At 52.9% G+C, this 18,645-nt stretch overlaps 1 protein-coding gene across 2 annotated transcripts in view; it reads right to left on the bottom strand.

The window, feature by feature from the left end:
- The window catches only part of LOC106566332 (constitutive coactivator of PPAR-gamma-like protein 2), a 276,908-nt gene that overhangs the window by 36,171 nt on the left and 222,092 nt on the right, over positions 1-18,645 (bottom strand). For both annotated transcript variants that reach the window (XM_045692805.1, XM_045692806.1), the window contains exon 9: positions 4,923-5,094. In XM_045692805.1, coding sequence (XP_045548761.1) covers positions 4,923-5,094 — 172 coding nt within the window. The remainder of the gene's footprint in view (positions 1-4,922; positions 5,095-18,645) is intronic.

Genomic DNA, 18,645 nt, shown 5'->3' with positions numbered 1-18,645 from the left:
AGCAGACAGGTGACCGGGCTAGACAGAGCAGACAGGTGACCGGGCTAGACAGAGCAGACAGGTGACCGGGCTAGACAGAGCAGACAGGTGACCGGGCTAGACAGAGCAGACAGGTGACCGGGCTAGACAGGTGACCAGGCTAGACAGAGCAGACAGGTGACCGGGCTAGACAGAGCAGACAGGTGACCAGGCTAGACAGGTGACCAGGCTAGACAGAGCAGACAGGTGACCGGGCTAGACAGAGCAGACAGGTGACCGGGCTAGACAGGTGACCGGGCTAGACAGGTGACCGGGCTAGACAGAGCAGACAGGTGACCGGGCTAGACAGAGCAGACAGGTGACCGGGCTAGACAGAGCAGACAGGTGACCGGGCTAGACAGAGCAGACAGGTGACCGGGCTAGACAGAGCAGACAGGTGACCGGGCTAGACAGAGCAGACAGGTGACCGGGCTAGACAGAGCAGACAGGTGACCGGGCTAGACAGGTGACCGGGCTAGACAGAGCAGACAGGTGACCGGGCTAGACAGAGCAGACAGGTGACCGGGCTAGACAGAGCAGACAGGTGACCGGGCTAGACAGAGCAGACAGGTGACCGGGCTAGACAGAGCAGACAGGTGACCGGGCTAGACAGAGCAGACAGGTGACCGGGCTAGACAGAGCAGACAAGTGACCGGGCTAGACAGAGCAGACAGGTGACCGGGCTAGACAGAGCAGACAGGTGACCGGGCTAGACAGAGCAGACAGGTGACCGGGCTAGACAGAGCAGACAGGTGACCGGGCTAGACAGGTGACCAGGCTAAAAAGAGCAGACAGGTGACCGGGCTAGACAGAGCAGACAGGTGACCAGGCTAGACAGAGCAGACAGGTGACCAGAGTAGACAGTTGACCGGGCTAGACAGGTGACCAGGCTAAAAAGAGCAGACAGGTGACCGGGCAAGACAGAGCAGACAGGTGACCGGGCTAGACAGAGCAGACAGCTGACCGGGCTAGACAAGTGACCAGGCTAAAAAGAGCAGACAGGTGACCGGGCTAGACAGAGCAGACAGCTGACCGGGCTAGACAGAGCAGACAGCTGACCGGGCTAGACAGAGCAGACAGCTGACCGGGCTAGACAGAGCAGACAGCTGACCGGGCTAGACAGGTGACCGGGCTAGACAGAGCAGACACGTGACCGGGCTAGACAGAGCAGACAGGTGACCGGGCTAGACAGAGCAGACAGGTGACCGGGCTAGACAGGTGACCAGGCTAGACAGAGCGGACAGATGACCGGGCTAGACAGAGCAGACAGGTGACCAGGCTAGACAGGTGACCAGGCTAGACAGAGCAGACAGATGACCGGGCTAGACAGAGCAGACAGGTGACCGGGCTAGACAGAGCAGACAGGTGGCCGGGCTAGACAGAGCAGACAGGTGACCAGGCTAGACAGGTGACCAGGCTAGACAGAGCAGACAGGTGACCAGGCTAGACAGAGCAGACAGGTGACCGGGCTAGACAGAGCAGACAGGTGACCGGGCTAGACAGAGCAGACAGGTGACCGGGCTAGACAGAGCAGACAGGTGACCGGGCTAGACAGGTGACCGGGCTAGACAGAGCAGACAGGTGACCGGGCTAGACAGAGCAGACAGCTGACCGGGCTAGACAGAGCAGACAGCTGACCGGGCTAGACAGAGCAGACAGGTGACCGGGCTAGACAGAGCAGACAGCTGACCGGGCTAGACAGAGCAGACAGGTGACCGGGCTAGACAGAGCAGACAGGTGACCAGGCTAGACAGAGCAGACAGGTGACCGGGCTAGACAGAGCAGACAGGTGGACGGGCTAGACAGAGCAGACAGGTGACCAGGCTAGACAGGTGACCAGGCTAGACAGAGCAGACAGGTGACCAGGCTAGACAGAGCAGACAGGTGACCGGGCTAGACAGAGCAGACAGGTGACCGGGCTAGACAGAGCAGACAGGTGACCGGGCTAGACAGAGCAGACAGGTGACCGGGCTAGACAGGTGACCGGGCTAGACAGAGCAGACAGGTGACCGGGCTAGACAGAGCAGATAGCTGACCGGGCTAGACAGAGCAGACAGCTGACCGGGCTAGACAGAGCAGACAGGTGACCGGGCTAGACAGAGCAGACAGCTGACCGGGCTAGACAGAGCAGACAGGTGACCGGGCTAGACAGAGCAGACAGGTGACCGGGCTAGACAGAGCAGACAGGTGACCGGGCTAGACAGAGCAGACAGGTGACCGGGCTAGACAGAGCAGACAGGTGACCGGGCTAGACAGAGCAGACAGGTGACCGGGCTAGACAGAGCAGACAGGTGACCGGGCTAGACAGAGCAGACAGGTGACCGGGCTAGACAGAGCAGACAGGTGACCGGGCTAGACAGAGCAGACAGGTGACCGGGCTAGACAGAGCAGACAGGTGACCGGGCTAGACAGAGCAGACATGTGACCGGGCTAGACAGAGCAGACAGGTGACCGGGCTAGACAGAGCAGACAGGTGACCGGGCTAGACAGGTGACCAGGCTAGACAGAGCAGACAGGTGACCGGGCTAGACAGAGCAGACAGGTGACCAGGCTAGACAGGTGACCGGGCTAGACAGAGCAGACAGGTGACCGGGCTAGACAGAGCAGACAGGTGACCGGGCTAGACAGAGCAGACAGGTGACCGGGCTAGACAGGTGACCGGGCTAGACAGAGCAGACAGGTGACCGGGCTAGACAGAGCAGACAGGTGACCGGGCTAGACAGAGCAGACAGGTGACCGGGCTAGACGAGCAACAGGTGACCGGGCTAGACAGAGCAGACAGGTGACCGGGCTAGACAGAGCAGACAGGTGACCGGGCTAGACAGAGCAGACAGGTGACCGGGCTAGACAGAGCAGACAGGTGACCGGGCTAGACAGAGCAGACAGGTGACCGGGCTAGACAGAGCAGACAGGTGACCGGGCTAGACAGAGCAGACAGGTGACCGGGCTAGACAGAGCAGACCGGTGACCGGGCTAGACAGAGCAGACAGGTGACCGGGCTAGACAGAGCAGACAAGTGACCGGGCTAGACAGAGCAGACAGGTGACCGGGCTAGACAGAGCAGACAGGTGACCGGGCTAGACAGAGCAGACAGGTGACCGGGCTAGACAGAGCAGACAGGTGACCGGGCTAGACAGGTGACCAGGCTAAAAAGAGCAGACAGGTGACCGGGCTAGACAGAGCAGACAGGTGACCAGGCTAGACAGAGCAGACAGGTGACCAGAGTAGACAGTTGACCGGGCTAGACAGGTGACCAGGCTAAAAAGAGCAGACAGGTGACCGGGCTAGACAGAGCAGACAGGTGACCGGGCTAGACAGAGCAGACAGCTGACCGGGCTAGACAGAGCAGACAGCTGACCGGGCTAGACAGAGCAGACAGCTGACCGGGCTAGACAGAGCAGACAGCTGACCGGGCTAGACAGAGCAGACAGCTGACCGGGCTAGACAGAGCAGACAGGTGACCAGGCAAGACAGGTGACCAGGCAAGACAGGTGACCGGGCTAGACAGAGCAGACAGGTGACCGGGCTAGACAGAGCAGACAGGTGACCGGGCTAGACAGAGCAGACAGGTGACCGGGCTAGACAGAGCAGACAGGTGACCGGGCTAGACAGAGCAGACAGGTGACCGGGCTAGACAGAGCAGACAGGTGACCGGGCTAGACAGAGCAGACAGGTGACCGGGCTAGACAGAGCAGACAGGTAACCGGGCTAGACAGAGCAGACAGGTGACTGGGCTAGACAGAGCAGACAGGTGACCGGGCTAGACAGAGCAGACAGGTGTCCGGGCTAGACAGGTGACCAGGCTAGACAGAGCAGACAGGTGACCGGGCTAGACAGGTGACCAGGCTAGACAGAGCAGACAGGTGACCGGGCTAGACAGAGCAGACAGGTGACCGGGCTAGACAGGTGACCAGGCTAGACAGAGCAGACAGGTGACCAGGCTAGACAGAGCAGACAAGTGACCGGGCTAGACAGAGCAGACAAGTGACCGGGCTAGACAGAGCAGACAGGTGACCGGGCTAGACAGAGCAGACAGGTGACCGGGCTAGACAGAGCAGACAGGTGACTGGGCTAGACAGGTGACCAGGCTAAAAAGAGCAGACAGGTGACCGGGCTAGACAGAGCAGACAGGTGACCAGGCTAGACAGAGCAGACAGGTGACCAGAGTAGACAGCTGACCGGGCTAGACAGGTGACCAGGCTAAAAAGAGCAGACAGGTGACCGGGCTAGACAGAGCAGACAAGTGACCGGGCTAGACAGAGCAGACAAGTGACCGGGCTAGACAGAGCAGACAGGTGACCGGGCTAGACAGAGCAGACAGCTGACCGGGCTAGACAGGTGACCAGGCTAGACAGAGCAGACAGGTGACCGGGCTAGACAGAGCAGACAGCTGACCGGGCTAGACAGAGCAGACAGGTGACCAGGCTAGACAGGTGACCGGGCTAGACAGAGCAGACATGTGACCGGGCTAGACAGAGCAGACAGGTGACCGGGCTAGACAGAGCAGACAGGTGACCGGGCTAGACAGAGCAGACAGGTGACCGGGCTAGACAGAGCAGACAGGTGACCGGGCTAGACAGAGCAGACAGGTGACCGGGCTAGACAGAGCAGACAGGTGACCGGGCTAGACAGAGCAGACAGGTGACCGGGCTAGACAGAGCAGACAGGTGACCGGGCTAGACAGAGCAGACAGGTGACCGGGCTAGACAGAGCAGACAGGTGACCGGGCTAGACAGAGCAGACAGGTAACCGGGCTAGACAGAGCAGACAGGTGACCGGGCTAGACAGAGCAGACAGGTGACCAGGCTAGACAAAGAAGACAATTAAAAACGTAATGCTTCAATTGGAATTAAAAATCATTCATCTTTCACTAGCCCAACTCTTTCCCTCCCTCCTTCCCTCACCGTCTAGGGGTCCTCTGTTGCGCATGGCGAGTCTCTCGAGGCGTCGGTGTGTTTCGGCTAGGCTGAAGAGGACTCCATAGCTGTACTGTCTGGCTGCTCTGAACAGCAGAGAGGCTGGAGGCAGATCACTGTTACAATCATCTTCTATACACACCGCCATCTTCATCTCTCCCTGAGAGAGAGAGAGAGACGCAGTCATGCAGACGAACATCCTGACTTGTTATAACTTTCTGGTTGTTAAGAGTGAGATTAACAAGATTAAATTAGCAAAAAATATAGGTAATTCAATTGTACACAGGAGAAAACGATTAGTCTTTTAACTCATACTGTCAATCTTAACCGTGCTAGCTAGCCAAATGTAAAATTATCAGCTAGTTTACTGGCTAGCTCCAACTGTTTCCTGGTGGTAACCAGAGCCACATGGCCACTGAGGGAGGCTAGTTTACTGGCTAGCTCCAACTGTTTCCTGGTGGTAACCAGAGCCACATGGCCACTGAGGGAGGCTAGTTTACTGGCTAGCTCCAACTGTTTCCTGGTGGCAACCAGAGCCACATGGCCACTGAGGGAGGCTAGTTTACTGGCTAGCTCCAACTGTTTCCTGGTGGTAACCAGAGCCACATGGCCACTGAGGGAGGCTAGTTTACTGGCTAGCTCCAACTGTTTCCTGGTGGTAACCAGAGCCACATGGCCACTGAGGGAGGCTAGTTTACTGGCTAGCTCCAACTGTTTCCTGGTGGCAACCAGAGCCACATGGCCACTGAGGGAAGGCTTGTTTACTGGCTAGCTCCAACTGTTTCCTGGTGGTAACCAGAGCCACATGGCCACTGAGGGAGGCTAGTTTACTGGCTAGCTCCAACTGTTTCCTGGTGGTAACCAGAGCCACATGGCCACTGAGGGAAGCTTGTTTCCTGGCTAGCTCCAACTGTTTCCTGGTGGTAACCAGAGCCACATGGCCACTGAGGGAGGCTAGTTTACTGGCTAGCTCCAAATGTTTCCTGGTGGTAACCAGAGCCACATGGCCACTGAGGGAGGCTAGTTTACTGGCTAGCTCCAACTGTTTCCTGGTGGTAACCAGAGCCACATGGCCACTGAGGGAGGCTAGTTTACTGGCTAGCTCCAACTGTTTCCAAATCCACATTTTTGAGGACATGGAAAAGGACCAGGAAAACAGGTTTCTGCCGGTAAACGTGTACCGGAACGGGACACTATCATGGCCCAGGGCAGTGAGGCTGCACTCAGCTCTTCTGTACAGGACTTCCCCTCACCTCAGGCACTCTAACAACAGGAGCCCAGGCCCAGATCCACACAACAGGGCTATCCTCCCCCTGCCTGCCTACAACCACCAGAGCCAAGACCACACCACCTCCAGACTGCTGAGAGACAGGCTGGCTCTGTTAGAGGTATGGGTTACTGAGCTGAAGGAGCAGCCCTCCAGCTACACCACCTCCAGACTGCTGAGAGACAGGCTGGCTCTGTTAGAGGTATGGGTTACTGAGCTGAAGGAGCAGCCCCCCAGCTACACCACCACCAGCCCAGACACAGAGCTTCTACAGGACCAGATCAACCAGTACAGGACCCAGCTGAAGAACTCTGTCCAGGAGCTGAGAGAGAGCCTAACCACAGCTCTTGAGGAGGTAAAGGCCACCATGAGGAGAGAGTCTTACCACAGCTCTTGAGGAGGTAAAGGCCACCATGAGGAGAGAGCCTTACCACAGCTCTTGAGGAGGTAAAGGCCACCATGAGGAGAGAGTCTTACCACAGCTCTTGAGGAGGTAAAGGCCACCATGAGGAGAGAGCCTTACCACAGCTCTTGAGGAGGTAAAGGCCACCATGAGGAGAGAGCCTTACCACAGCTCTTGAGGAGGTAAAGGCCACCATGAGGAGAGAGTCTTACCACAGCTCTTGAGGAGGTAAAGGCCACCATGAGGAGAGAGCCTTACCACAGCTCTTGAGGAGGTAAAGGCAACCATGAGGAGAGAGCCTTACCACAGCTCTTGAGGAGGTAAAGGCCACCATGAGGAGAGAGCCTTACCACAGCTCTTGATGAGGTAAAGGCCACCATGAGGAGAGAGCCTTACCACAGCTCTTGAGGAGGTAAAGGCCACCATGAGGAGAGAGTCTTACCACAGCTCTTGAGGAGGTAAAGGTCACCATGAGGAGAGAGTCTTACCACAGCTCTGGAGGAGGTAAAGGCCACCATGAGGAGAGAGCCTTACCACAGCTCTTGAGGAGGTAAAGGCCACCATGAGGAGAGAGCTAGTGCAGGTAAAGGAGGAGATGTAAAGGCCACCATGAGGAGAGAGTCTTACCACAGCTCTGGAGGAGGTAAAGGCCACCATGAGGAGAGAGCTAGTGCAGGTAAAGGAGGAGATGTAAAGGCCACCATGAGGAGAGAGTCTTACCACAGCTCTGGAGGAGGTAAAGGCCACCATGAGGAGAGAGCCTTACCACAGCTCTTGAGGAGGTAAAGGCCACCATGAGGAGAGAGCCTTACCAGAGCTCTGGAGGAGGTAAAGGCCACCATGAGGAGAGAGCCTTACCACAGCTCTTGAGGAGGTAAAGGCCACCATGAGGAGAGAGCCTTACCACAGCTCTTGAGGAGGTAAAGGCCACCATGAGGAGAGAGTCTTACCACAGCTCTTGAGGAGGTAAAGGCCACCATGAGGAGAGAGTCTTACCACAGCTCTTGAGGAGGTAAAGGCCACCATGAGGAGAGAGCCTTACCACAGCTCTTGAGGAGGTAAAGGCCACCATGAGGAGAGAGTCTTACCACAGCTCTTGAGGAGGTAAAGGCCACCATGAGGAGAGAGCCTTACCACAGCTCTTGAGGAGGTAAAGGCAACCATGAGGAGAGAGCCTTACCACAGCTCTTGAGGAGGTAAAGGCCACCATGAGGAGAGAGCTAGTGCAGGCAAAGGAGGAGATGTAAAGGCCACCATGAGGAGAGAGTCTTACCACAGCTCTGGAGGAGGTAAAGGCCACCATGAGGAGAGAGCCTTACCACAGCTCTTGATGAGGTAAAGGCCACCATGAGGAGAGAGTCTTACCACAGCTCTGGAGGAGGTAAAGGCCACCATGAGGAGAGAGCTAGTGCAGGTAAAGGAGGAGATGGTAAAGGAGTTGTCTGTCATCAAGAGGGTTCTGCAGCACAGAGAACAGACTGTAGAGACTCCCAGAGAAGGTAACTTCCACAAAGCTGTGAACCATCTGAGAGACAAGGCAAGAAGGGCCTTCTATTCCATCAAAAGGAAAATAAAAGTCGACATACCAATTAGGATCTGGCTAAAAATACTTGAATCAGTTATAGAATCCATTGCCCTTTATGGGACAAACACCAAATTGAGACTCTGCATGCAGAATTGTGCAAAAATATCCTCTGGGTACAACGTAAAACACCAAATAATGCATACAGAGCAGAATTAGGCTGATACCCACTAATTATCCAAATCCAGAAAAGAGACGTTAAATTACAACCACCTAAACTACAACCACCTAAAAGGAAGCGATTCCCAAACCTTCCATAACAACGCCATCACCTACAGAGAGATGAACCTGGAGAAGAGTCCCCTAAGCAAGCTGGTCCTGGGGCTCTGTTCACAAACACAAACAGACCCCACAGAGCCCCAGGACAGCAACACAATGAGACCCAACCAAATCATGAGAAAACAAAAAGAAATGCTTTCCAATGTGTCAACCAAAAAACATAGCAAACTAGGATGCTATTTGGCCCTAAACAGAGAGTACACAGTGGCAGAATACCTGACCACTGTGACTGACCCAAATCCAAGAAAAGCTTTGACTATGTAGAGACTCAGTGAGCGTAGCCTTGCTATTGAGAGAGGCCGCCATAGGCAGACCTGGCACTCAAGAGAAGACAGGCTATGTGCACACTGCCCACACAATGAGGTAGAAACTGAGCTGCACTTCCTAACCTCCTGCCAAATGTATGACCATATTAGAGACACATATTTCCCTCAGATTACACAGATCCACAAAGATTTAGAAAACAAACCCGATTTTGATAAACTTCCATATCTACTGGGTGAAATACTACAGTGTTCCATCACAGCAGCAAGATGTGTGACCTGTTGCCACAAGAAAAGGTCAACCAGTGAAGAACAAACACCATTGTAAATACAACCCATATTTATTTTCCCTTTTGTACTTTAACTATTTGCACATCATTACAACACTGTATTTAATAGACATATGACATGTCTTTATTATTTTGGAACTTTTGTAAGTGTAATGTTTACAGTACATTTTTTATTGTTTATCTATTTCACTTGCTTTGGCAATGTAAACATGTTTCCCATGCCAATAAAACCCTTACATTGAAATGTAATTGAGATACAGAGAGAGAGATCATGAGCTCCTGAGTTCTTTCGCAAAAAATATCATTATACTTGGATAAATGTAGATAAACTTGGATTTTTTCTCTCGCAAGGTCTTATACAGGACACTACCCTTTACATCAAAACCTTCAAACCAAATCAAAATTCTATACCTAAAACCTTGATTTTGGACAAAATTACCTGAGTGGATTCTTTTTCCCAAGATCTATTAACAAAAAACTTCTAACAAACCAAAACCTGCAGAACATACACAGCTGAAACCTGGAAAAAACATCCAACACAACACTGGGTGATGTTCAGTCTGAACCCAACACTGAGTGATGTTCAGTCTGAATCCAACACTGAGTGAGTGATGTTCAGTCTGAACCCAACACTGAGTGAATGATGTTCAGTCTGAACCCAACACTGAGTGAGTGATGTTCAGTCTGAACCCAACACTGAGTGAGTGATGTTCAGTCTGAATCCAACACTGAGTGAGTGATGTTCAGTCTGAATCCAACACTGAGTGAGTGATGTTCAGTCTGAATCCAACACTGAGTGAGTGATGTTCAGCCTGAACCCAACACTGAGTGAGTGATGTTCAGTCTGAATCCAACACTGAGTGAGTGATGTTCAGTCTGAACCCAACACTGAGTGAGTGATGTTCAGTCTGAACCCAACACTGAGTGAGTGATGTTCAGTCTGAACCCAACACTGAGTGATGTTCAGTCTGAACCCAACACTGAGTGAGTGATGTTCAGTCTGAACCCAACACTCACTGATGTTCAGTCTGAATCCAACACTGAGTGAGTGATGTTCAGTCTGAACCTGCTTCTGAAGCCAAAACATAAAAGATAATAATCTCGAAGTCATTTTATTAAATACGGCAACTAAGCTACCAAGCTGATAGGCCAGAACAGACCTGGCTGCACCTTCCATTAACACCTACTAAGCTACCAAGCTGATAGAACAGAACAGACCTGGCTGCACCTTCCATTAACACCTACTAAGCTACCAAGCTGATAGAACAGAACAGACCTGGCTGCACCTTCCATTAACACCTACTAAGCTACCAAGCTGATAGAACAGAACAGACCTGGCTGCACCTTCCATTAACACCTACTAAGCTACCAAGCTGATAGAACAGAACAGACCTGGCTGCACCTTCCATTAACACCTACTAAGCTACCAAGCTGATAGAACAGAACAGACCTGGCTGCACCTTCCATTAACACCTACTAAGCTACCAAGCTGATAGAACAGACCTGGCTGCACCTTCCATTAACACCTACTAAGCTACCAAGCTGATAGAACAGAACAGACCTGACTGCACCTTCCATTAACACCTACTAAGCTACCAAGCTGATAGAACAGACCTGGCTGCACCTTCCATTAACACCTACTAAGCTACCAAGCTGATAGGCCAGAACAGACCTGACTGCACCTTCCATTAACACCTACTAAGCTACCAAGCTGATAGGCCAGAACAGACCTGACTGCACCTTCCATTAACACCTACTAAGCTACCAAGCTGATAGGCCAGAACAGACCTGACTGCACCTTCCATTAACACCTACTAAGCTACCAAGCTGATAGGCCAGAACAGACCTGGCTGCACCTTCCATTAACACCTACTAAGCTACCAAGCTGATAGAACAGACCTGGCTGCACCTTCCATTAACACCTACTAAGCTACCAAGCTGATAGAACAGACCTGGCTGCACCTTCCATTAACACCTACTAAGCTACCAAGCTGATAGGCCAGAACAGACCTGGCTGCACCTTCCATTAACACCTACTAAGCTACCAAGCTGATAGAACAGACCTGGCTGCACCTTCCATTAACACCTACTAAGCTACCAAGCTGATAGAACAGACCTGGCTGCACCTTCCATTAACACCTACTAAGCTACCAAGCTGATAGAACAGACCTGGCTGCACCTTCCATTAACACCTACTAAGCTACCAAGCTGATAGAACAGACCTGGCTGCACCTTCCATTAACACCTACTAAGCTACCAAGCTGATAGAACAGACCTGGCTGCACCTTCCATTAACACCTAGTAAGCTACCAAGCTGATAGAACAGACCTGGCTGCACCTTCCATTAACACCTACTAAGCTACCAAGCTGATAGAACAGACCTGGCTGCACCTTCCATTAACACCTAGTAAGCTACCAAGCTGATAGGCCAGAACAGACCTGGCTACACCTTCCATTAGCACTTAAGTGTGAAGTGAAAACTCTTGAGCTTAACAATGGCAGCAGAGTTTCACAGCCCCTCCCCCATCCAAATGCAGAGGCCTTTCAAGTCCACTGTGCAGATCTCATCCCAGTACAGTACACCTTGGATATTAAAAACAACACTGCATGGAATAAGTACAAAAATATGCTCCTCAAGGACAATCCAGAGACACTATTTGCTGACTGCTACGAAGAGGGAAACGTAAACCACTTCATTTTCCACACAGACCATCCCCTGGCATGGCACAGTGCTATAAGAGTACACTACCCCTATGTCATTAGAGAGGGTATTGGCCCAGGGTGGAAACTCAGAAAACTAGACATTGAGGAAATTGAAACATCTGTCAACATGTACAAGTCTGGGACAGTAATGGTGCAGGGCATCCTCATGCAGTTCCAGCAGGACTTTTACGGGATCAAAGAGAGAGAACAGCAGAAGAAGATCTCTGTGACGACTCCCCCATCCGGAGTGAGTCTGATCACACCTCTTCAATCTGTAGACGAGGATAGTCCCCCCCCAGCACTGATCACACCTCTTCAATCTGTCCTGTAGATGAGGATAGTCCCCCCCAGCACTGATCACACCTCTTCAATCTGTCCTGTAGACGAGGATAGTCCCCCCCAGCACTGATCACACCTCTTCAATCTGCAGACGAGGATAGTCCCCCCCACAGCACTGATCACACCTCTTCAATCTGTAGACGAGGATAATCCCCCCCCAGCACTGATCACACATCTTCAATCTGTAGACGAGGATAGCCCCCCCAGCACTGAACACACCTCTTCAATCTGTAGACGAGGATAGTCCCCCCCAGCACTGAACACACCTCTTCAATCTGTAGACGAGGATAGTCCCCCCCCAGCACTGATCACACCTCTTCAATCTGTAGACGAGGATAGTCCCCCCAGCACTGAACACACCTCTTCAATCTGTAGACGAGGATAGTCCCCCCCAGCACTGATCACACCTCTTCAATCTGTCCTGTAGACGAGGATAGTCCCCCCAGCACTGATCACACCTCTTCAATCTGCAGACGACGATAGTCCCCCCCACAGCACTGATCACACCTCTTCAATCTGTAGACGAGGATAATCCCCCCCAGCACTGATCACACATCTTCAATCTGTAGACGAGGATAGCCCCCCCAGCACTGAACACACCTCTTCAATCTGTAGACGAGGATAGTCCCCCCAGCACTGAACACACCTCTTCAATCTGTAGACGAGGATAGTCCCCCCCCAGCACTGATCACACCTCTTCAATCTGTAGACGAGGATAGTCCCCCCAGCACTGAACACACCTCTTCAATCTGTAGACGAGGATAGTCCCCCCCAGCACTGATCACACCTCTTCAATCTGTCCTGTAGACGAGGATAGTCCCCCCAGCACTGATCACACCTCTTCAATCTGTAGACGAGGATAGTCCCCCCCCAGCACTGATCACACCTCTTCAATCTGTCCTGTAGACGAGGATAGTCCCCCCAGCACTGATCACACCTCTTCAATCTGTAGACGAGGATAGTCCCCCCCAGCACTGATCACACCTCGTAAATCTGTAGACGAGGATAGTCCCCTCCAGCACTGATCACACCTCTTCAATCTGTCCTGTAGACGAGGATAGTCCACCCCAGCACTGATTACACCTCTTCAATCTGTCCTGTAGACGAGGATAGTCCCCCCCCAGCACTGATCACACCTCTTCAATCTGTAGACGAGGACAGTCCCCCCCAGCACTGATCACACCTCGTCAATCTGTCCTGCAGACGAGGATAGTCCCCCCCAGCACTGATCACACCTCTTCAATCTGTCCTGTAGACGAGGATAGTCCCCCCCAGCACTGATCACACCTCTTCAATCTGTAGACGAGGATAGTCCCCCCCAGCACTGAACACACCTCTTCAATCTGTAGACGAGGATAGTCCCCCCCAGCACTGATCACACCTCTTCAATCTGTAGACGAGGATAGTCCCCCCCAGCACTGATCACACCTCGTAAAATCTGTAGACGAGGATAGTCCCCTCCAGCACTGATCACACCTCTTCAATCTGTCCTGTAGACGAGGATAGTCCCCCCCAGCACTGATTACACCTCTTCAATCTGTCCTGTAGACGAGGATAGTCCCCCCAGAGCTCTGATCACACCTCTTCAATCTGTAGACGAGGATAGTCCCCCCCCAGCACTGATCACACCTCTTCAATCTGTCCTGTAGACGAGGATAGTCCCCCCCAGCACTGATCACACCTCTTCAATCTGTAGACGAGGACAGTCCCCCCAGCACTGATCACACCTCTTCAATCTGTAGATGAGGATAGTCCCCCCAGCACTGATCACACCTCTTCAATCTGTAGACGAGGATAGTCCCCCCCAGCACTGATCACACCTCTTCAATCTGTAGACGAGGATAGTCCCCCCCAGCACTGAACACACCTCTTCAATCTGCAGATGAGGATAGTCCCCCCCTGCACTGATCACACCTCTTCAATCTGTCCTGTAGATGAGGATAGTCCCCCCAGCACTGATCACACCTCTTCAATCTGTAGACGAGGATAGCCCCCCCAGCACTGAACACACCTCTTCAATCTGTCCTGTAGATGAGGATAGTCCCCCCCAGCACTGATCACACCTCTTCAATCTGTAGATGAGGATAGTCCCCCCAGCACTGATCACACCTCTTCAATCTGTAGACGAGGATAGTCCCCCCCAGCACTGTTCACACCTCTTCAATCTGTCCTGCAGACGAGGATAGTCCCCCCAGCACTGATCACACCTCTTCAATCTGTAGACGAGGATAGTCCCAGCCAGCACTGATCACACCTCTTCAATCTTTAGACGAGGATAGTACCCCCCAGCACTGATCACACCGCTTCAATCTGTCCTGCAGACGAGGATAGTCCCCCCAGCACTGATCACACCTCTTCAATCTGTAGACGAGGATAGTCTCCCCCAGCACTGATCACACCTCTTCAATCTGTAGACGAGGATAGTCCCCCCCAGCACTGATCACACCTCTTCAATCTGTCCTGTAGACGAGGTAAGTCCCCCCCCAGCACTGAACACACCTCTTCAATCTGTCCTGTAGACGAGGATAGTCCCCCCAGCACTGAACACACCTCTTCAATCTGTAGACGAGGATAGTCCCCCCAGCACTGATCACACCTCTTCAATCTGTAGACGAGGATAGTCCCCCCAGCACTGATCACACCTCTTCAATCTGTAGACGAGGATAGTCCCCCCCAGCACTGATCACACCTCTTCAATCTGCAGACAAGGATAGTCCCCCCCCAGCACTGATCACACCTCTTCAATCTGTAGACGAGTATAGTCCCCCCAGCACTGATCACACCTCTTCAATCTGTCCTGTAGACGAGGATAGTCCCCCCCAGCACTGAACACACCTCTTCAATCTATAGTAGTCCCCCCCAGCAATGATCACACCTCTTCAATCTGTCCTGCAGACGAGGATAGTCCCCCCAGCACTGATCACACCTCTTCAATCTGTAGACGAGGACAGTCCCCCCAGCACTGATCACACCTCTTCAATCTGTCCTGCAGACGAGGATAGTCCCCCCCAGCACTGATCACACCTCTTCAATCTGTAGACGAGGATAGTCCCCCCCCAGCACTGATCACACCTCTTCAATCTGTAGACGAGGATAGTCCCCCCAGCACTGATCACACCTCTTCAATCTGTAGACGAGGATAGCCCCCCCCAGCACTGATCACACCTCTTCAATCTGTAGATGAGGATAGTCCCCCCAGCACTGATCACACCTCTTCAATCTGTAGACGAGGATAGTCCCCCCCAGCACTGTTCACACCTCTTCAATCTGTCCTGCAGACGAGGATAGTCCCCCCAGCACTGATCACACCTCTTCAATCTGTAGACAAGGATAGTCCCAGCCAGCACTGATCACACCTCTTCAATCTTTAGACGAGGATAGTACCCCCCCAGCACTGATCACACCGCTTCAATCTGTCCTGCAGACGAGGATAGTCCCCCCCAGCACTGATCACACCTCTTCAATCTGTAGACGAGGATAGTCTCCCCCCAGCACTGATCACACCTCTTCAATCTGTAGACGAGGATAGTCCCCCCAGCACTGATCACACCTCTTCAATCTGTCCTGTAGACGAGGATAGTCCCCCCCAGCACTGAACACACCTCTTCAATCTGTCCTGTAGACGAGGATAGTCCCCCCAGCACTGAACACACCTCTTCAATCTGTAGACGAGGATAGTCCCCCCAGCACTGATCACACCTCTTCAATCTGTAGACGAGGATAGTCCCCCCCAGCACTGATCACACCTCTTCAATCTGTAGACGAGGATAGTCCCCCCCAGCACTGATCACACCTCTTCAATCTGCAGACGAGGATAGTCCCCCCCAGCACTGATCACACCTCTTCAATCTGTAGACGAGGATAGTCCCCCCCAGCACTGATCACACCTCTTCAATCTGTCCTGTAGACGAGGATAGTCCCCCCAGCACTGAACACACCTCTTCAATCTGTCCTGTAGACGAGGATAGTCCCCCCAGCACTGAACACACCTCTTCAATCTGTAGACGAGGAGAGTCCCCCCCAGCACTGATCACACCTCTTCAATCTGTAGACGAGGATAGTCCCCCAGCACTGATCACACCTCTTCAATCTGTAGACGAGGATAGTCCCCCCCAGCACTGATCACACCGCTTCAATCTGCAGACGAGGATAGTCCCCCCCACAGCACTGACCACAACTATTCAATCTGTAGACGAGGATAGTCCCCCCCAGCACTGATCACACCTCTTCAATCTGTAGACGAGGATAGTCCCCCCCAGCACTGATCACACCTCTTCAATCTGTCCTGCAGACGAGGATAGTCCCCCCCAGCACTGATCACACCTCTTCAATCTGTAGACGAGGATAGTCTCCCCCCAGCACTGATCACACCTCTTCAATCTGTCCTGCAGACGAGGATAGTCCCCCCCAGCACTGATCACACCTCTTCAATCTGTCCTGCAGACGAGGATAGTCCCCCCCAGCACTGATCACACCTCTTCAATCTGTCCTGCAGACGAGGATAGTCCCCCCCAGCACTGATCACACCTCTTCAATCTGTAGAGGAGGATAGTCCCACCCAGCACTGATCACACCTCTTCAATCTGTCCTGTAGACGAGGATAGTCCCCCCCCAGCACTGAACACACCTCTTCAATCTGTCCTGTAGACGAGGATAGTCCCCCCAGCACTGAACACACCTCTTCAATCTGTAGACGAGGATAGTCCCCCCCAGCACTGATCACACCTCTTCAATCTGTAGACGAGGATAGTCCCCCCAGCACTGATCACACCTCTTCAATCTGTAGACGAGGATAGTCCCCCCAGCACTGATCACACCTCTTCAATCTGCAGACGAGGATAGTCCCCCCCACAGCACTGATCACACCTCTTCAATCTGCAGACGAGGATAGTCCCCCCCACAGCACTGACCACACCTATTCAATCTGTAGACGAGGATAGTCCCGCCCAGCACTGATCACACCTCTTCAATCTGTAGACGAGGATAGTCCCCCCCAGCACTGATCACACCTCGTAAATCTGTAGACGAGGATAGTCCCCTCCAGCACTGATCACACCTCTTCAATCTGTCCTGTAGACGAGGATAGTCCCCCCAGCACTGATTACACCTCTTCAATCTGTAGACGAGGACAGTCCCCCCAGCACTGATCACACCTCTTCAATCTGTCCTGCAGACGAGGATAGTCCCCCCCAGCACTGATCACACCTCTTCAATCTGTCCTGTAGACGAGGATAGTCCCCCCAGCACTGATCACACCTCTTCAATCTGTAGACGAGGATAGTCCCCCCCCAGCACTGAACACACCTCTTCAATCTGTAGACGAGGATAGTCCCCCCCAGCACTGATCACACCTCTTCAATCTGTAGACGAGGATAGTCCCCCCCAGCACTGATCACACCTCTTCAACCTGTAGACGAGGATAGCCCCCCCAGCACTGATCACACCTCTTCAATCTGTAGATGAGGATAGTCACCCCCAGCACTGATCACACCTCTTCAATCTGTAGACGAGGATAGTCCCCCCCAGCACTGTTCACACCTCTTCAATCTGTCCTGCAGACGAGGATAGTCCCCCCAGCACTGATCACACCTCTTCAATCTGTAGACGAGGATAGTCCCCCCCAGCACTGATCACACCTCTTCAATCTGTCCTGTAGACGAGGATAGTCCCCCCCAGCACTGAACACACCTCTTCAATCTGTCCTGTAGACGAGGATAGTCCCCCCAGCACTGAACACACCTCTTCAATCTGTAGACGAGGATAGTCCCCCCAGCACTGATCACACCTCTTCAATCTGTAGACGAGGATAGTCCCCCCCAGCACTGATCACACCTCTTCAATCTGTAGACGAGGATAGTCCCCCCCAGCACTGATCACACCTCTTCAATCTGCAGACGAGGATAGTCCCCCCAGCACTGATCACACCTCTTCAATCAGTAGACGAGGATAGTCCCCCCAGCACTGATCACACCTCTTCAATCTGTCCTGTAGACGAGGATAGTCCCCCCCAGCACTGATCACACCTCTTCAATCTGTAGACGAGGACAGTCCCCCCCAGCACTGATCACACCTCTTCAATCTGTCCTGCAGACGAGGATAGTCCCCCCCAGCACTGATCACACCTCTTCAATCTGTAGACGAGGATAGTCCCCCCCCAGCACTGATCACACCTCTTCAATCTGTAGACGAGGATAGTCCCCCCAGCACTGATCACACCTCTTCAATCTGTAGACGAGGATAGCCCCCCCAGCACTGATCACACCTCTTCAATCTGTAGACGAGGATAGTCCCCCCAGCACTGTTCACACCTCTTCAATCTGTCCTGCAGACGAGGATAGTCCCCCCAGCACTGATCACACCTCTTCAATCTGTAGACGAGGATAGTCCCAGCCAGCACTGATCACACCTCTTCAATCTTTGAGACGAGGATAGTACCCCCCCAGCACTGATCACACCGCTTCAATCTGTCCTGCAGACGAGGATAGTCCCCCCAGCACTGATCACACCTCTTCAATCTGTAGACGAGGATAGTCTCCCCCAGCACTGATCACACCTCTTCAATCTGTAGACGAGGATAGTCCCCCC

This window comes from Salmo salar, chromosome ssa13 (assembly GCF_905237065.1).
Source record: "Salmo salar chromosome ssa13, Ssal_v3.1, whole genome shotgun sequence".
NCBI classification, from domain to species: domain Eukaryota; kingdom Metazoa; phylum Chordata; class Actinopteri; order Salmoniformes; family Salmonidae; genus Salmo; species Salmo salar.
Note: the sequence above shows the minus strand (reverse complement) of the source record. Positions and strands in the feature narration are given on the sequence as shown.